Source organism: Patiria miniata, unplaced genomic scaffold (genome assembly GCF_015706575.1).
Source record: "Patiria miniata isolate m_02_andy unplaced genomic scaffold, ASM1570657v1 HiC_scaffold_7, whole genome shotgun sequence".
Classification (NCBI taxonomy): domain Eukaryota; kingdom Metazoa; phylum Echinodermata; class Asteroidea; order Valvatida; family Asterinidae; genus Patiria; species Patiria miniata.
In genome coordinates, this window is record NW_024037074.1 from 6,189,448 (window position 1) to 6,207,062 (window position 17,615).

General features: G+C 40.5%; 1 protein-coding gene across 1 annotated transcript; it reads left to right on the top strand.

Annotated features, from left to right (window-relative positions):
* Positions 1 to 60: 60 nt before the first annotated feature.
* Positions 61 to 17,538, top strand: LOC119744766 (probable 28S rRNA (cytosine-C(5))-methyltransferase). Its single transcript, XM_038220881.1, is given in 17 exon segments — positions 61 to 275; positions 796 to 838; positions 1,567 to 1,847; positions 3,168 to 3,637; positions 4,582 to 4,733; positions 5,663 to 5,748; positions 7,280 to 7,373; positions 8,352 to 8,457; positions 8,637 to 8,726; positions 9,778 to 9,865; positions 10,079 to 10,219; positions 11,965 to 12,104; positions 13,462 to 13,674; positions 14,596 to 14,693; positions 15,460 to 15,584; positions 15,952 to 16,233; positions 16,236 to 17,538. Coding segments are annotated over 17 exon segments (2,694 nt in total). The 5' UTR covers positions 61 to 172; the 3' UTR covers positions 16,418 to 17,538.
* Positions 17,539 to 17,615: the final 77 nt, after the last annotated feature.

Here is a 17,615-nt window from a genome sequence, read left to right on the forward strand (position 1 = left end):
CAATGCACTTAAATTAGTTACTGATAGAGTGGGTATCAGACTAGACAATTAGTTACATGTTGAAATACCACGTGCTCGGATTTGTGCATGGGATTTAAAACACATGAGAATTCCGAAGTTTTCAACAGAGCATAACATTTGAAGTTACCACTGAACGAGTTCAATTTTCAACATGGGGAGGAAGAAAGATCTGAACGAGCTGGGTAAACGTGGTCCTGGCAGAAAATCGAAGAAACAAGGGGCGCCAGAGATGCCACAATATCTCAAAAGTCAAGGTGAGAAAATTGTATTAACCTGTTGCGATATTAACCCTTACTCTCTGAGGGTAGTTTACTGCATGTCAGTTGGTTATGCCAATGCCCTCCAGCTGCAGTATATTGGCAGATAAACTATCTTGACAGTGAAGGCTCCAATTGGCAGGAGTTGGAGGCCCTGGAGGGTGCCTGATACTGACCAGCTGGGGGCACTCACTTTGTTATCAGAGGACTCTCATTGTTCTCTGTGGCATGTATTGGAGTGCCTGTCCAGTTACCCTTGAAATGACATGGCAGATATTGGAGGGCCATGCAAAAAACATAGGAGATTTTCTTGAGGCACATATTGGCATGCGTTGGAGGGTCAAGTAGGGTAAGGGTTAGTATGGTAAGATCATTTATGTCCCAATCTAAACACAGAATGATTAGAACTGTACTTACCATTGTGTATATGAAGCATTAAACTTATATTTCATTTTTCTTGTTAACAATAACAGTTTTTATCTTTATTATATTATTTGCATTATTATTAATTTTTCAGATGATGAATCTGAGAAACGACTTGGCCGTAGATCGCGACAAAGGTGAAGTTGACCGATTACAAAAATGCCAATATGTCACATTAGAGTTGTTTATAGTTATCATTTTTGTAATCCCTGGCTCAGGGTGTTCTATAAATTCACTGCGCACCCCCACGATTGTGACATTGACAATGGCCACCAAAAAAGCAAAGGTTTGATCGCACTCTCCCCATGCTCCCATTGCCTCCTTTCAATGTGTGGACTACATAGGCCTACATGTAGTTGTAAGCCTAGTGTTGCGCAAACATGGCTCAAATCATGAATTGCTACCTGGAGTATTAATTGCAGAATGCCCCGCCACTCGGAAATGCACCCCTAAAATCTCGGGCTACGTGGTTGGAATTACTGGAAAAGAAACAATTGAAGTCCATTGCCAGCTACGCGGATACTGAGTGGGGGTCCCCTTGAGAATGAAGCAATACAAAAGAAAAGGGTACAGGTAGCGCTGAGAGGGTTTGTTGAGGCCAACCAACCGTGACTTTGTAGCCGGCTACGAGGTGCATAGATTGAGTGGCGGGGTGTTCTGCAATTGTGCCGGCTACCCTTGGAATAACACACACACACACACACACACAATAAAACTGGCAACATTCACATTGAAATACCCCCTCCCCCTTCCCCAGTATGGAAATCCCTGTCAAAGATTTAAGACATGTTCATTTAATGCATCCTCAGGTGGTTTTTTGCCATTGAATGATTTCAATTCATTTGAATATTCCGTTCACCTGCAGAGTTGTCAAGAGGGTCCAGCAACAACGTCAGCAATTGAACAAACAAAAAGAACAGCAGCAAAAACAGCAGCAGCAAAAACAGCAGCAGCAAGAACAGAAGAAAACAAAAGTGGAGAAGGCAACGCCAGGCAGCGCCAGAAAGAAACCTGTGACCGAGATGGACAGTGACGGAGAGGGAAGTGACGGGGGATGGAGCGATGATGGAGAGTGGCTAGATGATGAGGTAGAAGAAGGCGAAGAGGAGGAAAGCGAAGAGGGGAGTGAGAAGGAATCAGATGAAGGTATAGTCTCAGCCAGAAGAACAGATTAAGATTATGTTCCCCTAACCCCCTAGGCCCTTGTTGCTTACAACCATCCCCAATCCTCCAAAATCCTCCAAAATTTTTCAACTCCGCCTAAATTTTTCAAAATTGTCAGACAGTCCTGCCTCAAAATGCATTCATCTTCAATCCTCCAAAATCCTCCTCATCCCAAAACTTTGCACTCGTGTTTAAATGAAGGATAACCAACGCCAAATCCTTCAAAATCATCAGACAGTCCTGCCTCAAAATGCATGCATCCTCAATCCTCCAAAATCCTCTTGTGCTTCATTCACCATTCATCCTCAATCCTCCAAAATCCTCATGTGCTTCAATCACCATTCATCCTCAATCCTCCAGAATCCTCATTTGATTCAATCACCATTCATCCTCAATCCTCTAGAATCCTCCAAAACCGCCAGGAGGGTTTTGGAGGAGTGAGGTGGGTTAGGGTTAATGCAGCAGGTCCTTGGCAGTGCAGCTAAACTGCCTTGGCACTAGCAGTAGGGGGCGCTATCAGCAAGATGAATCAAAGATTCTTTTTGCTAATGGTTAAGGCTAAAATTCTTTCTTAATTAACCCTAACCCTGCCAGACGCAACACATTGCATCAAGTGGAAAATAACTGGTGCACTTTGATGCTTTCAGATACCAACACCAGTGCATGAATGGCCAGCCCTTAAACAATGAGAGCTAGTCCCATTGAACATGCCACAGTTGTATCCTGCTGCATACGGTGACCACGGACTATGAGGCAGTGTGGCCTTGAGACTTTTTCCCTGATGGATCTTGCTACATTTGGCAGGCTGGTCACTTGGACAAGTGTTGCAAGTTGCTACGTTTGGCAGGATTCTAGCAAAAATACCCTGGAGGGTTAGGGATAAAATAAAGACTCAGATTTTACACTTTGCACAAAATTCCCCCTTTCTAAAACAAGTCCAGTCACAAGTAAATCACAAGGCCATTCATAAGTCCAGTCACAAGTAACAGTGGATAAACAATAACAAAAGAATGTTTTTGTCAAAACTCGTTTGGATAGCCTGTGAGTTGAATTGGGATTGGAGGGCTTGTGATGGACGTGCAGGGACTTGTGATGGACTTGTCTTTATCCCTAATTGTTATCGAATTAAAGATAGGTATCTCAAACAGGAGATGGGTCAAAGAGATATATCAGCCATCCTGACCTGGTCAGTTGTTGATGACATTTGAACCCCGACCTCAGCTACTGTATGTATGACATCACACCCAAAACATGCCAGATGTGTTTCATTTGTGAAATGTTTTAATCATCCTTTGGTTGCAGAAGATATTGAGTATGATTTTGACGACGATGATGATGATGATGACGACGATGATGAAGAAGACATTGAAGAAGGAGAAAGTGATGAAGAGGAATTTGCCGACAGCGACGACATGGAAGAGATTGCCGCCAAAGGCTTCATCAATGACAACAAAGAGCGGTTGACTCCTGCATCCTCCAAAAAACCCAAGGCTACTCCAAAGACGAAGAAAGCTCCTTTGAATCTTCTGGAGGGAGACAGTGATGCCTCAAGTGAAGATGACGATGCTGCTAAAGGCTACACTGATGATAACAAAGAGTGGTTGACTCCTGCATCCACCAAAAAAGCCAAGGGTACGCCCAAGATGAAGAAAGCTCCTTTGGATCTTCTGGAGGGAGACAGCGATGAAGACGAAGAAAATGAGGAAGTTGAAGAGGAAGATGATGACAGCTATGATGAAGCTGATAGTGAAGATGACTCTGATGATGAAATGGTTAGTCAGTGACATTTGCTTGTAACAGCCAATCTCTGTTACAAAGTATTGTGTGGAAATGCAGAGCATTGTGAGGAGTGTACTGCCATGATCAAGTCAATTAATTTGCGCATGTTGAAGGGTAGTTTCAGATCACCATTTCCACGAAGTCTATCAAATGGGAGCTTAAAGATATTACGCATCATCAGTGCACTTAAATACATGTAGGTGGTTAGTCTCTCACAGCAAAGACAAGAATTTTGTTTCTACTAGAAAACCACCTTATCTTTAAAGCTATAGTCCATCATTTGCAGCCATCCGAAAAGTAAACTGGCATAATCATTGTTGAAAAACATACTTGGTTGAAAGATAGTAAGGGGACTAAACTCCCTGTGAAATTATTCTTTCTGGCAAGCTGTCATTTTGAAGTAATCAACGAAAGAAGGCCTTTCCAACGGTGCGTCTTAAAACGCACCGTAGGAAATTTGAATTAGTAGTTCGTTTTGTTATTCGGCGAAGCGTGCGCAAGCATTGGCACGATGCGCGCGTGGTTGCTATAATTCGTCGGATCAGTGCGCGACATCGCGTATAGCTGCAATTCAAAACAATTCACAACATGATTCAGCAACTGTTGATTTGAAATTGAGATCCTAGAATGCTGTTTTTCTCGGAATATACAGCTGAAGCTGAGCTGAAACTTCATCAGATTAGTTATTCAGTATCCTTCATTAGATTTTGAACACTTTTGTTGCTTCAAACGAACAAAATGCACAAATTACAAATGATGGACTATATCTTTAAGATCATTTGATTACTGAAAGTGTGATTATAACACAGATGTCAATGTCTCCTTTTTATAGACCAGGTCACAGTTGTGGGATTTGGGATGCTGAACCACAGTCGGCTATGCTTCCTTAGACAACTATGTTTTTTTTCAATCTGTCAATCTGTTTCTCTTGATGCAGCCTGCTGATGACTTTGGACCGATGGGATCTGATTCTGATTCTGATTCTGATGAAGACGACAGTGATGAGGCAGAAGACGACCAAGATGACAGTGACTTGCTCCCCATTGAGAAGGCCTCCAAGAAGCTGGACAAGAAGATCAAGAAACAAAAGTGAGTCCAAAACCAGACTGTGTATAGAACTTCTCCTTTCCCACACCAGACTGAAGTTCATTCAAATTACTTCATTTGAAGTTTCACCAACTCACAATAGTACGCATATTTGTCAAAAATGAAAAATTATATGACTGGAGGAAATTTGGACGGGCTGTAGAATATGGTTTGTGGATTGTTTATGGGTCTTGTTTTGTTATGGCTTTTGATTTCAACTCAGTGATATAGATCTTGACCAGTTTAGAGAGCCTCTGCCAACATCGGCCTGGGTAGGTTTGTTGTAGAGCGCGGTTGCAGTTTTCCAGAGGTCAAAGGTTACAGTCTGGCTTCAGCCATTTTGTTTGTTTGTTTTTGTTGCCTTTGTGTTTGTGTGTTTGTTTGGGGATTTGAGAAGTTTTGGTTTAACAGAGAAAAAGGTTGGGAAAAAGATATCTGTCTGCATTCAGGCATGCAACTTTTCATCGGATCAGCTGATTTCCTCTTTTTTTACTTCCCATGTGTGCCATTAAAAATAGAAAAACACTTTACAAAGTCTTGGAAAGATTTGATTTTCCTCTTCTTTTTTTTGTGTGACTTCCCAGTTGGGTCTTTCTATAAATTTGGGGTCCACTTTTGTTCCTGTCCCTGTTACATCTGACATCTATGATTTAATGATTCTGATTCACTCCTCAATGCAGTCGTTCTCCAAGAAGATTATGAACAGCAAACTACCTACCCAACAAATAAAACATCATTTGAAGTCATTCTTAATGATACTTGAATGGCAACTTACAAAGTACCAAGGTAACAGGGACAGGAAAAATGTCACACTTTGGACCCTAAATTTATAGAATGACCCAGTTGCATACCTGTGAATTGCACAGCACCGATATGTCCGTTCTCTGTTCATATATGTTGTTTATTTCATATTTTTCCTCCGTTTTTGTCAGGAAACTAGCTGAGGCTGAGCTGAGAGCAAACACGGCACTCTACGACATGTTTCACCTGCCAACAGATGAAGAACTGGAATTAGAAAATATCCTTTGCTTTTTGTATGTAGTCATTAAAAGCTTCAATCCTTTTGTTGCATTGGTGGATTTAAAGGAAATATACAACATTTGCAAACATCGAAAAATAAAACTACCAAGTTTTTACGAAATACCTTACTAGGATGTTGGTAAATGACAGTCTAAAGCATCCTGTAAAATTATGGCACCTGGTGTGAAGTCATTTTCTAGAAAATTGTATTTTTGTATACATTTCCAACGGTGGTCAGCCGACCACCGTTGGAAAACCTAACTATATTTTTCAACTACTGCTCCAAATTTACCCTTTTTTTCAGTCCAAATTTTGTTTGCTAATGGTTACATGTTCATGAACGGGAGCAGGCCAGCTAGACTGGTTCCCTTACCTTACAATTTCCTGGCATCTATAAATTGTTCCATTTTATCTTTAGTGGAGTCAGGGAACCAGACTACTTGAACGTTTTTGCTTTTCTTGGTTTTTCCAGCATTTTCGGACACAAAATTTCAAACATGTCAGTGTAACAATGTTTGATCTATTATACTAACCCCTCAAATAGTTCATTTCTGAAAATTACAGCAAAAGCCAATGATGTACATTCCCTTTAAATACCCTGCCAATGATGTAAAAAGTGATTGGTCTGTTAATATGAACATGCTAGATTAAAAAATAAGGCTTTAAAAATCATCAATGTTTTACAGTCGACTGTCGCCATCGTTCGTGCACATACTCTGACCTGTGTGTTTTTATGTGGCATGGTGACTCGTGACTCGGTATGATTTTGCGAATGCGTGACATCATTCCCACTATGAAAAAACATCTTATTTTTTTAGAAGAATTCCGGTGGTTTGAAGTAAAATGTGTCGATATATCGATTAATTCGGGCGATTCGCAATGCAGTGCGCCACCAAGAGTTTGCCACGGAGAGTCCATTTTTCAAGTTTACGGTCGACAAAACATGGCCCATTTGAAAGAGTGTTGGTAGACAACTTGAGCTAATATGTCATAGATTGGGGCATAGCGTTCTGCCGCCTTACAAAAAACACCATATTGATAACAAGAAAAGAATTGGGCAAACAGATCCTCGAATCATACGCTTACGAAACCACTGACCGGAAAAACTAACAATTTCAAATGTCCCGCGCTGCGAATTTGTCGACCATCTCCCACAATGCACTGGGAAAAATGAACTCTCCGTGGCAAACTCTTGGTGGCGCACTGCATTGTGAATCGCCCGAATTGGTAACGAAAGATTTGGGACACATGCTGCCTCCAGAGCTAATATTAGTCACTGTTGAGTCTTTTGGTTATTTGTCGTAGTGTGAGTCCCATTCTGAAACGCAGAATATTGTAAAAGAACAATTCTGAACAACAAAGTTTTGTATTCGCATTGGAACAGTCTCATAGTGGAGTATTCTTCTGTAATTTTCCACATAGTCCTCAAAATGTAAATCAACGAAAAACTTTAGGGTTTTAGTACTTGTATGCATCATCCAAAACTGTAAGTCCTAGCGTTGTTTGGGAATTCCTTAACGGTATTATACGTAGTCGACCTCTTGATATGAGTCAGGTGCACCAGAGGATGAAGGAAGTCATGGAGGTGCTGGGAGACTTCAAGACGAGAAGGGAACCAGACAGGTCAGTGAAAAAGATCAGAATATGAAATGATGATGGAATCTCCCGAGAATGAATCCTCGTCTGCATACCTAGTCTACAACTGGCAGTAATTCATATCTGGGGGAAAGAATGTGCCATTAACCCTTTGCAAAATGGAGGATTTTGCAGGATTGAGGCTAGATAGCAAAATTGTGTTGCTGATTTCGATGGATGTACTGTGTCAAGGTCTCGGGCCAGACCTTGTGTTGTTTATGCTCAGCCGCCGTGTATAAATTTAGGCCTATATTATACTTGAAATCCTTCGCCCTGCTCCACAATGTAACTGGCTCTGCCTCAACATATTGACAGTGATTGTTGGAGGATTTTGCAGGATTGTGGCAGTTGTCATCCCTCCAGGACCACATTCAAGAATTAACGGAAGGTTTTGCAGGATTGAGGCTGTATGCTATTCTTACGTGGAGGCATTTGGAGGATTTTACAGGATTGAGGTTACATCCTAGCAAAAACGTCTAGGGAGTTAGGGTTACTGTTGCTGCAGAGTGGTGGACCGTGGATTATGGCAAACGGATCGTTCAAAATTAGACCCTAAGCCCAGTCCATTAGTGGTTTTGTGTACATTTCTCCCAGTGCTTGTGGCTAAGCTACCATGGTCACCTGACTGAAAGTCTTGATCTGATTGGTGAATGCACACTCTTTGATCGTCAAGCAAGAAAGTCCTTTCGAAAAGGTTTCTAGTAAAACCACCCAAGGTGTTAGGCGGTTAAGTTCCTCCTCAGATGCCAAGCTTTCAAAGCTATTGAGCTTCCGATTTATGCAATCATTAAGAATGGTGGTTATGTCACTATGCAAACCTCTAATGTGGGCAAATGAAACAGGCTGGAAAACTGATAACTTGAGTACAAAATCAACAAGACTGCTGTTAGTTTTTTTTTCGACTAAAGAGATACCAACGGATAAAGTGACTTCTCATGTACTTTAAGACGTCTGTTTTGCCCACAGATCCCGTGTTGAGTATATCTCCGTCCTGCGGCAGGATCTAATGACGTACTACAGCTACAATGAATATCTCCTGGACAAGATTATGGACATCTTCCCCATGACTGAGGTAAACAACAACAACAATAACAACAAAAACAATCTGCTTGTGAACTATCACATTGTTTACACAACACAATTTTCTGTAGATTTGGGAGTTACCCTCCACCACGCACCGCCTCAAATCATATTTATTTCAAATTCTCAAACATTTGTAAAGGTTGTGACCTACTCTTATCTTATTTTCAGCTGATTGAGTTTCTTGAAGCGAATGAGGTCCAGCGTCCAGTCACGATACGAACCAATACTCTGAAGACAAGAAGAAGAGATCTGGCACAGGTATCAATTAAACCCCTCTTCTTTCCCATTTCAGACTTTCCAAATTAGTCAATGTCCTCATTTTTTAATTCAATGTAAAGTCTGTCACGAGCCAATGTGGCCCATCAGGCCGGCGTTTATCTCCGGTTTCAGTAGTATGAAACGACTGAGAATATTTCTATTCCCCCTGGATGGGATGCTAGTCCATCGCAGGTTACTCCCCAGCTAATGCCGGTACCCATTCTACTCCTTGGTAGAGAGGCAAGTGGGGCTGAAGTGGCTTTCCCAAGGGCACAACGTACGGCCAGCAGCTGGATTCAAACCGATGACTATCTGATCATGAGTCACGAACCCTAACCAGTAGGCCACACTCCCGCACAATATTTGCGGAAAATTCTTGAAATTGTTAGTGTTCTTCGTTAACTGATCTTCTTTTCCCACCCTATCCTGCAGCTTTTTAACTACTGGTGGCTCTTATATTCTAACTGATTGCAAGTCTGTTGAAAGTGTACTACTGTTGGGAGGGGACATTTTTCAATTGTCTGTATGATAGAAAAAGCTTATTGACGTCTTCATGTCTTGGGGGGCAGGAATTTTGAGATTTAGTGTAGGAAATAATGCTATAGTACTTTCCACAAAGGAGTGGAGTGTAGTGGCCTTGTGGTCCGGAGCATTGAATTTGTGGTCTGCGGGTAATTCTGCAGGTTGTGGGTTCGAGTCCAGCCTGGGGTCATGGTGCCTGTGCCCTTGGGCAAGGCACTTTGTCACTCATTGCTTCTCTCCAACCAGGAGTAAATAGGTGCCTGTAAGAGCAGAGATGGTTATTGTGGTTGATTTAAGCTGGCTTTGCTCCAAAATGGCTGCATCGAGCTGTATACTCCCCAGGGAGTTGAGATTGTCTTTGGAATGTTTCGTTGGCCTAGTGAGCACTGAGCAGGGTAATAATGAGGGTAATAATAATCATAGGCGCTACCTAAAGCACCAATACTGGTGCGCTTTTATAAATACACACATTAAATAAACTGAATAAGTATTCCCAATTTTGACACGTCTACATTGTTTCCTGTTTTAGGCACTGATCAACAGGGGCGTGAACCTTGACCCCCTAGCCAAGTGGTCAAAGGTCGGACTGGTCATCTTCGATTCATCTGTTCCAATTGGTGAGTTAAACCACATACAAAACTGCATTCTGTCTTTATGTTTAAAGGCAGTATTGACATATCACTAAAAAAAAAAAACAGTTTGAATGAGTTTTCACAGAATTATTGTTATTCTAAACTCTAACAATTTTTCATACAATGGGTATTATGACCTTAAACCCTCAGTTGTTGACCAATTTTATTGTTAACATTATCGACCTCGTGATACAACAGGTGCGACGCCAGAGTATCTAGCGGGTCACTACATGCTGCAGGGTGCGTCCAGCTTCCTTCCAGTCATGGCCCTAGCTCCCCAAGAAAAGGAGAAAATCCTGGACATGTGTTCCGCGCCTGGCGGCAAAACAACCTACATTGGTAAGACAGTGAGTCTTGTAGTCCAGCGGTTGTACACTTTTTTTGAGCAAGTTAGGGGGTTTCACAGTTTGTTCCTGAGCAACTGTTTTACTGCAATTGTTTGTGGAACATATGTGAGGCAATCTGGCAAAAACCATAGTGGAGAAAAAAAAGAAAAAAAAATGAATGGGGGTGATTTTTTTCTTCGATTTTTACATTCATTGATATTTGTAAACTTTGATTTGTCTACTACACACTTTTTAAAGAACAGGCATGCAAGTTTTCCTCAGATCAGCTGATTTTCTCTTTTTTTGCTTCCCATGTGTGCCATTGAAAATAGAAAAACACTGTACAAAGTCTGGGAAAAATTTGAATTTCCTCTTTTTTTTGTGTTTTCCCAGTTGCATGCCTGAAAGAAATAGTATACAAATCGTGGAATAAAGGGTTTTTTTGAGGAAAACAATTGGGCATCTTTTATTTTCACGACTACAAAACTCAAACTTTAAAGGCTTTTTTCTCTGTTTATTACTTTTTTGCAATGTCAATAAATTTAAATTGTAAACAGCCATAAATTGTCAATGGAATGTTCGATTGGAGTGCCACAAACGGTATAGTAAGGAGAATTATGCTCTCTTTTAGATTTTTATTCTCTTTCCAAATACCAGCAAACACTCATTTTGACCTACCTTGCTTAGATTAACCCTTACCGCCCTGAATCCTCCAAAATCCTTTTTCAAATTGGAGGAATTTGCAGGTTTGAGGTTACATGGCCAAAGTGCATTGCTGATTTCGGAGTACGCACTGTGTCAAGGTCTTGGGCCGGACCTTGTGTTGTTTATGCTCAACCGTGCATAAATTTAGTCCTTGATTATACTTGACATCCTCCGCACTGCTCCAGGATGTCACTGCCTCAGCCTATTGACAGTCATAGCCGGAGGATTTTGCAGGATTCAGGCAGTGGTCACCCCTCCATGGACCATATTCAAGAAATAATGGAGGAATTTTCAGGATTGAGGCTATATGCTATTTTTCCATGAGGCCAATTGGAGGATTTTGCAGGATTGAGGCTACATCCTAGCAAAAAGGCCTAGGGAGTTAGGGTTAATACATCAAGAAAGAGCAAACCCAATATCAACCCATTAGTACTAGCAGGGTTCGACTTTATCGCTTGCCCGCTAGCCAAATGCTAGTCAAAATAGCGGTGGGCTAGTCAAACTATTCCTTAAGTAGCCCGGCTGGCGAGTCATAAATAGTTGGGCTACGGCAAAGATGAAAGGATAGGAAGAAATAAATCATTAAAATCAGAAAGCAAACATGTATCAATTTGTGTCTAATTTTATAAACTGTTTAGGGTTAAATTACTAGATCTGTTTATTAAAAACTCTGACAAGCTTGCCTCAGGATACACGTTTGTATGCACATTGTTGTTTATGAGACACTTTGTAAAAGAAAAGCATGCGGGCTAGTTAAGAGTCTGTTTCACTAGCCTGGCTGGCCAGTGAAAAAAAAAGTTAAAGTCGAACCCTGGTACCAGTACATTGTATTACATTGTATTACATTGTATTACATTGTATTACATTGTATTACATTGTATTTATTTTCTGATGAAGTTTTGGGCAGTGCAGTGACTGAGTGGTCAAAACATGTAATGGTTATATTTGACGCAGAGCGAGCAGACTCTCTTAGTAGTCTCTGGTTAATCAGAAGTAATCAGCTTTTTGAAAATACGTAAAGATGACCGAATCTTTTTGTTTCTCCTTGTCAAGCCTCTCTGATGAAGAACACCGGTCTACTGTTTGCCAACGATGCCAATAAGGACCGCGTGAAGGCGGTGGTGGGTAACATCCACAGATGTGGCATCACTAACACCGTGGTGTCTAATGAAGACGGCAGGTCATTTCCCAAGGTGAGTCACCGATTAACCTATGCAAACATACACTCCTTGCAAAGTTGTCCTTTCAGTTAAAGGGAATATACATCATTTGCTTTTGCTGTAATTTTCAGAAATGGATGGAATTGGGGGGTTGGAAATATATAGCAAATATAGTTACACTGACTTTTTTGAGGTTTTGGGTTCAAAAATGCTATAAAAACCAAGAAAAACAATCATTTTCCTGTAGTCTGGTTCCCTGACTCCATTTAAGAAGAAACAGAGCAGTTTACATACATTGGGGAATTGTAAGGTCAGGGAACCAGTCTAGCTGGCTTGTACCCGTTCATAGGTGTGTAATCGATTGCAGTATTTGGAAAAAGCCCGTTTTTTCCAACGCTGATTGGCCGATCAGCGTTGGAAATTGATACAAAAATACCACTTTTCTTGAAAATGACAGTATACCAGGTGCCATGATTTTACAGGATACTTTACACTGTCATTCACTAACAGTCCAGCAAGGTATTTCAAAATAATTTGGTAGTTTTATTTTTTGATGTTTGCAAATGTTGTATTTTCCCTTAAAAATCAGTTTAGTGACTGTTTTCAACAGTTATGAATTCCCAGCTGACATAAAGCAGGATTGACTGGCTGTGACTGTTTATGTAACTTGATACAGCTGTGCTTTTACTGTAGGTGATTGATAAGCCAGCTGTGCCTACCACTTGTCTGCCTTTGTCTGTTGACTGAATTTGACTTAGTCTGCACAGTGCTTGCTTGAAATGTGATCTGACGTTGGTGACTAGCCTGTGTAAAAGGCATGGCAGGGGACGATCTTTTTTGACTGTGACTGTTCAGATATCAGGCGGGTTAAGGGCTGTTGAAATGAATGTCACATTCCACCATATTTTGTGTGGATGTCCCTATTTCTGACTGGTATTAAATCGATGAAATCTCCAGTTGGAAGTAGGTTGGTTGTAAGACATTGAAAAAGCTGTCACAGACTGTTAATCTTAAAGGTTAGATGATTTTGTGTTTCGATCCTATAAACATAAACATAAAGTTCTCTGAGGTAGGCTTTTGAGAAAGTAACGCTAGGATCGGAGCGTTAGACACTCTATTTTTTGTAGTAAAACTTTGGTTTAAAAGGTCATGTTTTCACTGTTTATTTTTTCACTGCAATGTTTTTGTTTTTAATGTACCTCTGCTGGACGATTTTCAGAGATTTCAAAGATGGTTGGCAAATGCCATCATATTATCAAAATAGTGAAATTAATCTTTGGCTGATCCAGTTAACATATTTAGTCATCTTCAGAAAGACAGTTTTTTGTTAAATGTTCAACACCTAATTTGAAAAAAATTGTCAATCTAACTTTGACCTTGTTCACTACAGATCATTGGTGGCTTTGACCGTGTCCTACTAGATGCTCCTTGCAGCGGGACGGGCGTCATCTCCAAGGACGAGGCGGTCAAGTCAAGCAAGGACCACCTGGACATCCAGAGGTGTGCCCATCTCCAGAAGCAGCTGATTCTAGCAGCCATTGACTCAGTGGATGCTAAGTCATCGACCGGGGGCTACATTGTCTTCTCAACATGCTCCATATTGGTGAGTCTGGCATTTTCCAACACCTGTGTCCATAGGCAATTCAGTTTACCACAATAATTCTGCGAATGTAGGTGAACTGTTACTCTATGAGTTTGCATTTCAAAGATTGTGTTCTTCAACAAGTCAATAGAAATAATAATAACACTATTTATAGCGCACATTTTCGCAAGTTACAATGCGCGACTAAGGACAACTCCAGAAGACAAAGTTACAGATTATGTGGAGAGAACAGACAGTTTTCAGTCTGCCCTTAAAGTTGTCAAGAGAACTGATATTGCGGATCTTGTGTGATAAGGAATTCCAGCATCGGGGACCAGACACTGAGAAGGCCCTGTCCCCTGCCTTTATCCGATTACAACATTGATACCAAATCTAGGGTAATGGGTAGTCTAATTGTTCCTCATATGTAAGATTTTAGTTTTCAATATTAGTATTCTTGATAAAGATAGTTTACAGCAAGCTTATTTGTTGACATACCAAACAGCCACTATGGGCTCCATGCGCCAACAGAAGAGGGCGCTTTTGTTGCCACTTTTGAGGGCTCCGTGGATGGGACACTCCACGTACGTATGTACGTGTGCATACTGAACTTGTTCGCGCTCGACTTCCTGAATTCGCCAAAGCTATCAACCAAGGGGTCTTCGCATGAGCGTCAGGCATCATCGGCGCGTGTATGCGTTCGATCTTGCGATGGTCTCCCAGACTAATTCCCAACCCCAATAACCTTGGATCATTTGAAATACGCAGTGGATGGACCGGGAACCAGTCTCCCCCAACTGTCCTTTTCTGGCCGTTGAAGGGGTACTTGTGCACGGAGCCCATAGTGTCAAACTGCAAATTTCTGTGCGGATCCAGTGATGTTTATCCCAGACCAATAAGCTCATCAGTTGACAACAAATTTACCTTTTGTTTTTTTTTAAGGTTGAGGAGAATGAGTGCGTAGTGGACTATGCTTTGAAGAAACGTTCTGTCAAGGTGGTACCCACTGGTTTGGACTTTGGCAAAGAGGGCTTCACAAGGTAGGTAGTTATAAGTTTATGGTAGGCTTATATCTTTCAAACAGTTAACCAGAATTTAAATTTATATTGTAAATTGTCTTTCCCATTTTTTGGTTGTAAAGTCTGTTAATTTGCAATGTTCATTATTATAGTTATGTTGAATGGAAATAAATCAAATCAAAAATGAAAAAAAAAAAAAAAAAAGGAAGGAAATGTTTATCTATTTAAAGCCTGTCGTTTGATGAGATTACTCTTCTTTAGCCCTAAAAGTGCCTTTGTGAGACCTGCAGCTCAGACCATAAAAAACAGCGCTGTAACTTAGCTATCCCATACATTATGGGCCAACTCATTTTCTCTTTGCAAAGCATATGTGATGCGATCAAGCTAAATGAGTCTTTAGTCGACCCTTGTTAATTATTTTTTTACAGATTTGAAAAGAGCACAATCTCAGCATTACTGCTGTGAAAACCACATGCTGATACCATCTTTAGTTCAAAAATTGTGCAAGTCGGAACACCAAGAGATGTGATGATGTGATGTGATGAAGTGGCTTTATTTTGGTCTGAATCTCCAAATGAAAATTCCCGACAAACGACTCATTTGATTGCATCCCATATTCCCTGCTGCTCAAACAAGACTGGGCTCTCCGAAGTCAGCTGGACCCGAAGCATCAGTTTAGAGCATTAATTATACTCGGTAACTTAGTCAGTCATTCAGTCAGTGAATCAATCAGTCAGGGCATAAGAGTGAATGATTTTTTTGTGGGCTTCTGAAATTTCTTCTTCAGGATCAGGGAGAGACATTTCCATCCGTCACTGAAGCTGACCCGTCGATTCTACCCACACACCCACAACATGGACGGATTCTTTGTGGCCAAACTGAAGAAATACTCCAACAAGATTCCAGACAAACGTGAGCCAAGCATTCTCGGATCCCTATTAAACAAAATTGCTGTGATAAATTCAATGAATTGACAATGATCAGGCAAATCATTTCACTAAGGTTTTGGTTAATGGGTCCAATGAGGTTTGATGGCAAGATAGTTTAGCTTGGTCAAAAAGTGCCTGGTTTTAATGGAACAAATTTGAACAAATCAGGATAATGCTAAAAAAATCTACACATTAATGTAGAATCTCATGTCATTTTCAAAATTTTCCAACAAACTCAGGATGTCAAAGTAAGTTTAAAAAGGGAATATATGACCAATTTAAAAAAAAAAATGAAAAGAAATTTGTCACATTTTAATAATTTTGACTGTTGTTCACTTGGTTCATCACAGAGGATGCAAATGAGGAGGAAACTGAAGAGCAACCTGGGAAAGAAACAGCCAATGGAGACAAAGAAGAGGCTGTTGAAAATCCAGAGGAAGCAGAGCCAGCAACACCCGAGCCAGAAATCAAAGTGCAGCATACACCAGGGCATAAAAAGAGCAGGTTTTTCGCCCGCCGGAAACGGAAGGGCCCGGGCAGTGGGGGAGCCGGAAATAAGGAAAACCTCAACGGCAAGAGAAACAAAAAGTCAAAAGGAGGGGCAGGAGATTCTGGGGGAAAGTCGGACTCAAAACGGCAAGCACGTCTCCGGCAGTCAAGGAGAAGAAAGGGAAGAAAAAGACTCAATCGCCCAAGGGTGTTACTCCAAAACCCCCAGGTGCTAGGGACAAAATAACTGGACAAAAGAAGAAACGAGGCAGTGATGGTACGGGGGCGTCAGCCGGCGGCAAGAGAAAAAGAAAAGATGTTAATTGATCCGTTTGAGATTAGACTCTTTGTACCCACTTTATAACAATGGGTGTACAAATGGAGGGTATAACTAGGCTAAGGTGTAGGGAGGGGTGTAACTGGGGAGCTTGAAAGTTCTGGGGATCTTAGATCAGTTTGTTCTGTGAGAGATCTCAGTCTTTTATGAGGGATCTGAATCATCAACATGAACTTACAAAACCTTGAATCAGATCTTGCAAATCTCACTTTAATACCTCTCGCTCTTGACACCGGTGAATGGCAAAACCTAGTATTGAATTTTTCATTTCCAGAGCCGAAAATGTCTATCACACTAGCCCAATTTATAGGGACATACTTTAGGAAGAGGAATGCCCATTGAACCTCTGGATCGAGTGCTGCAGTAATATTGACTTTATAATATGAGATTATTTTTTGGATTGTCTGATACGTGGATAATTTTCCTTCATTTTATAAAAAAAAAATATTAAAAGAAAATGGCAGTTTCAGCCCTGGCGTATTATTAACTAGTCTTCAAGTAAAAAAAATAACTTCCGATATTGAACATGTTTACAATATTCCAGCATTAAACTGGGTCTACTGTTGGATTTTTCCATATTGAAATATTGCTTGAGAGCTCTTCGCTTTTGCAGGATACATGGTATTGTTTCATTTTAAGATCAAATAATTTTTTTTTTGGGGGGGGGGGGAGCGGGGGACAGAAATGCAACCTACAAATGAGAATCTATGTGATGCTTAAACCCTAAAACATTTCCATGTTTTATCAGTTTGTACAAGATAATTATGTTACTCATTCTTTCCTTTGAGACATTTTCTTTTAGTTTTATTTAAAATATAACATCTGCAAAACTAATGTCAATTTTATCAAGTTTCACTATTTTAAGTCGGCTTTGTTTATCTCACATGTCACTCGATTTGAAATTCAGTTTGTAAATATATGCAGATTTGAGTTTTATAGATATTTCCATTTTTGGGGATAATTGGACAGTTCGATTTTACTCTCTTTTCCCATGATAATTACAACTTTTATTTTTGATTATAATCAATTCCATTATGTGCACTTGCATTGTCGTTCATTTTTTAATACTCCAATAAACCAATACAATGCATGGATTGTATTTATTATGGCATTAGTTTCTTTTGTTTCGTTATTATTATCACGTTTGCTAAAAACAAATTAAGAAATGAGGATGTCAAAGTGCACCAA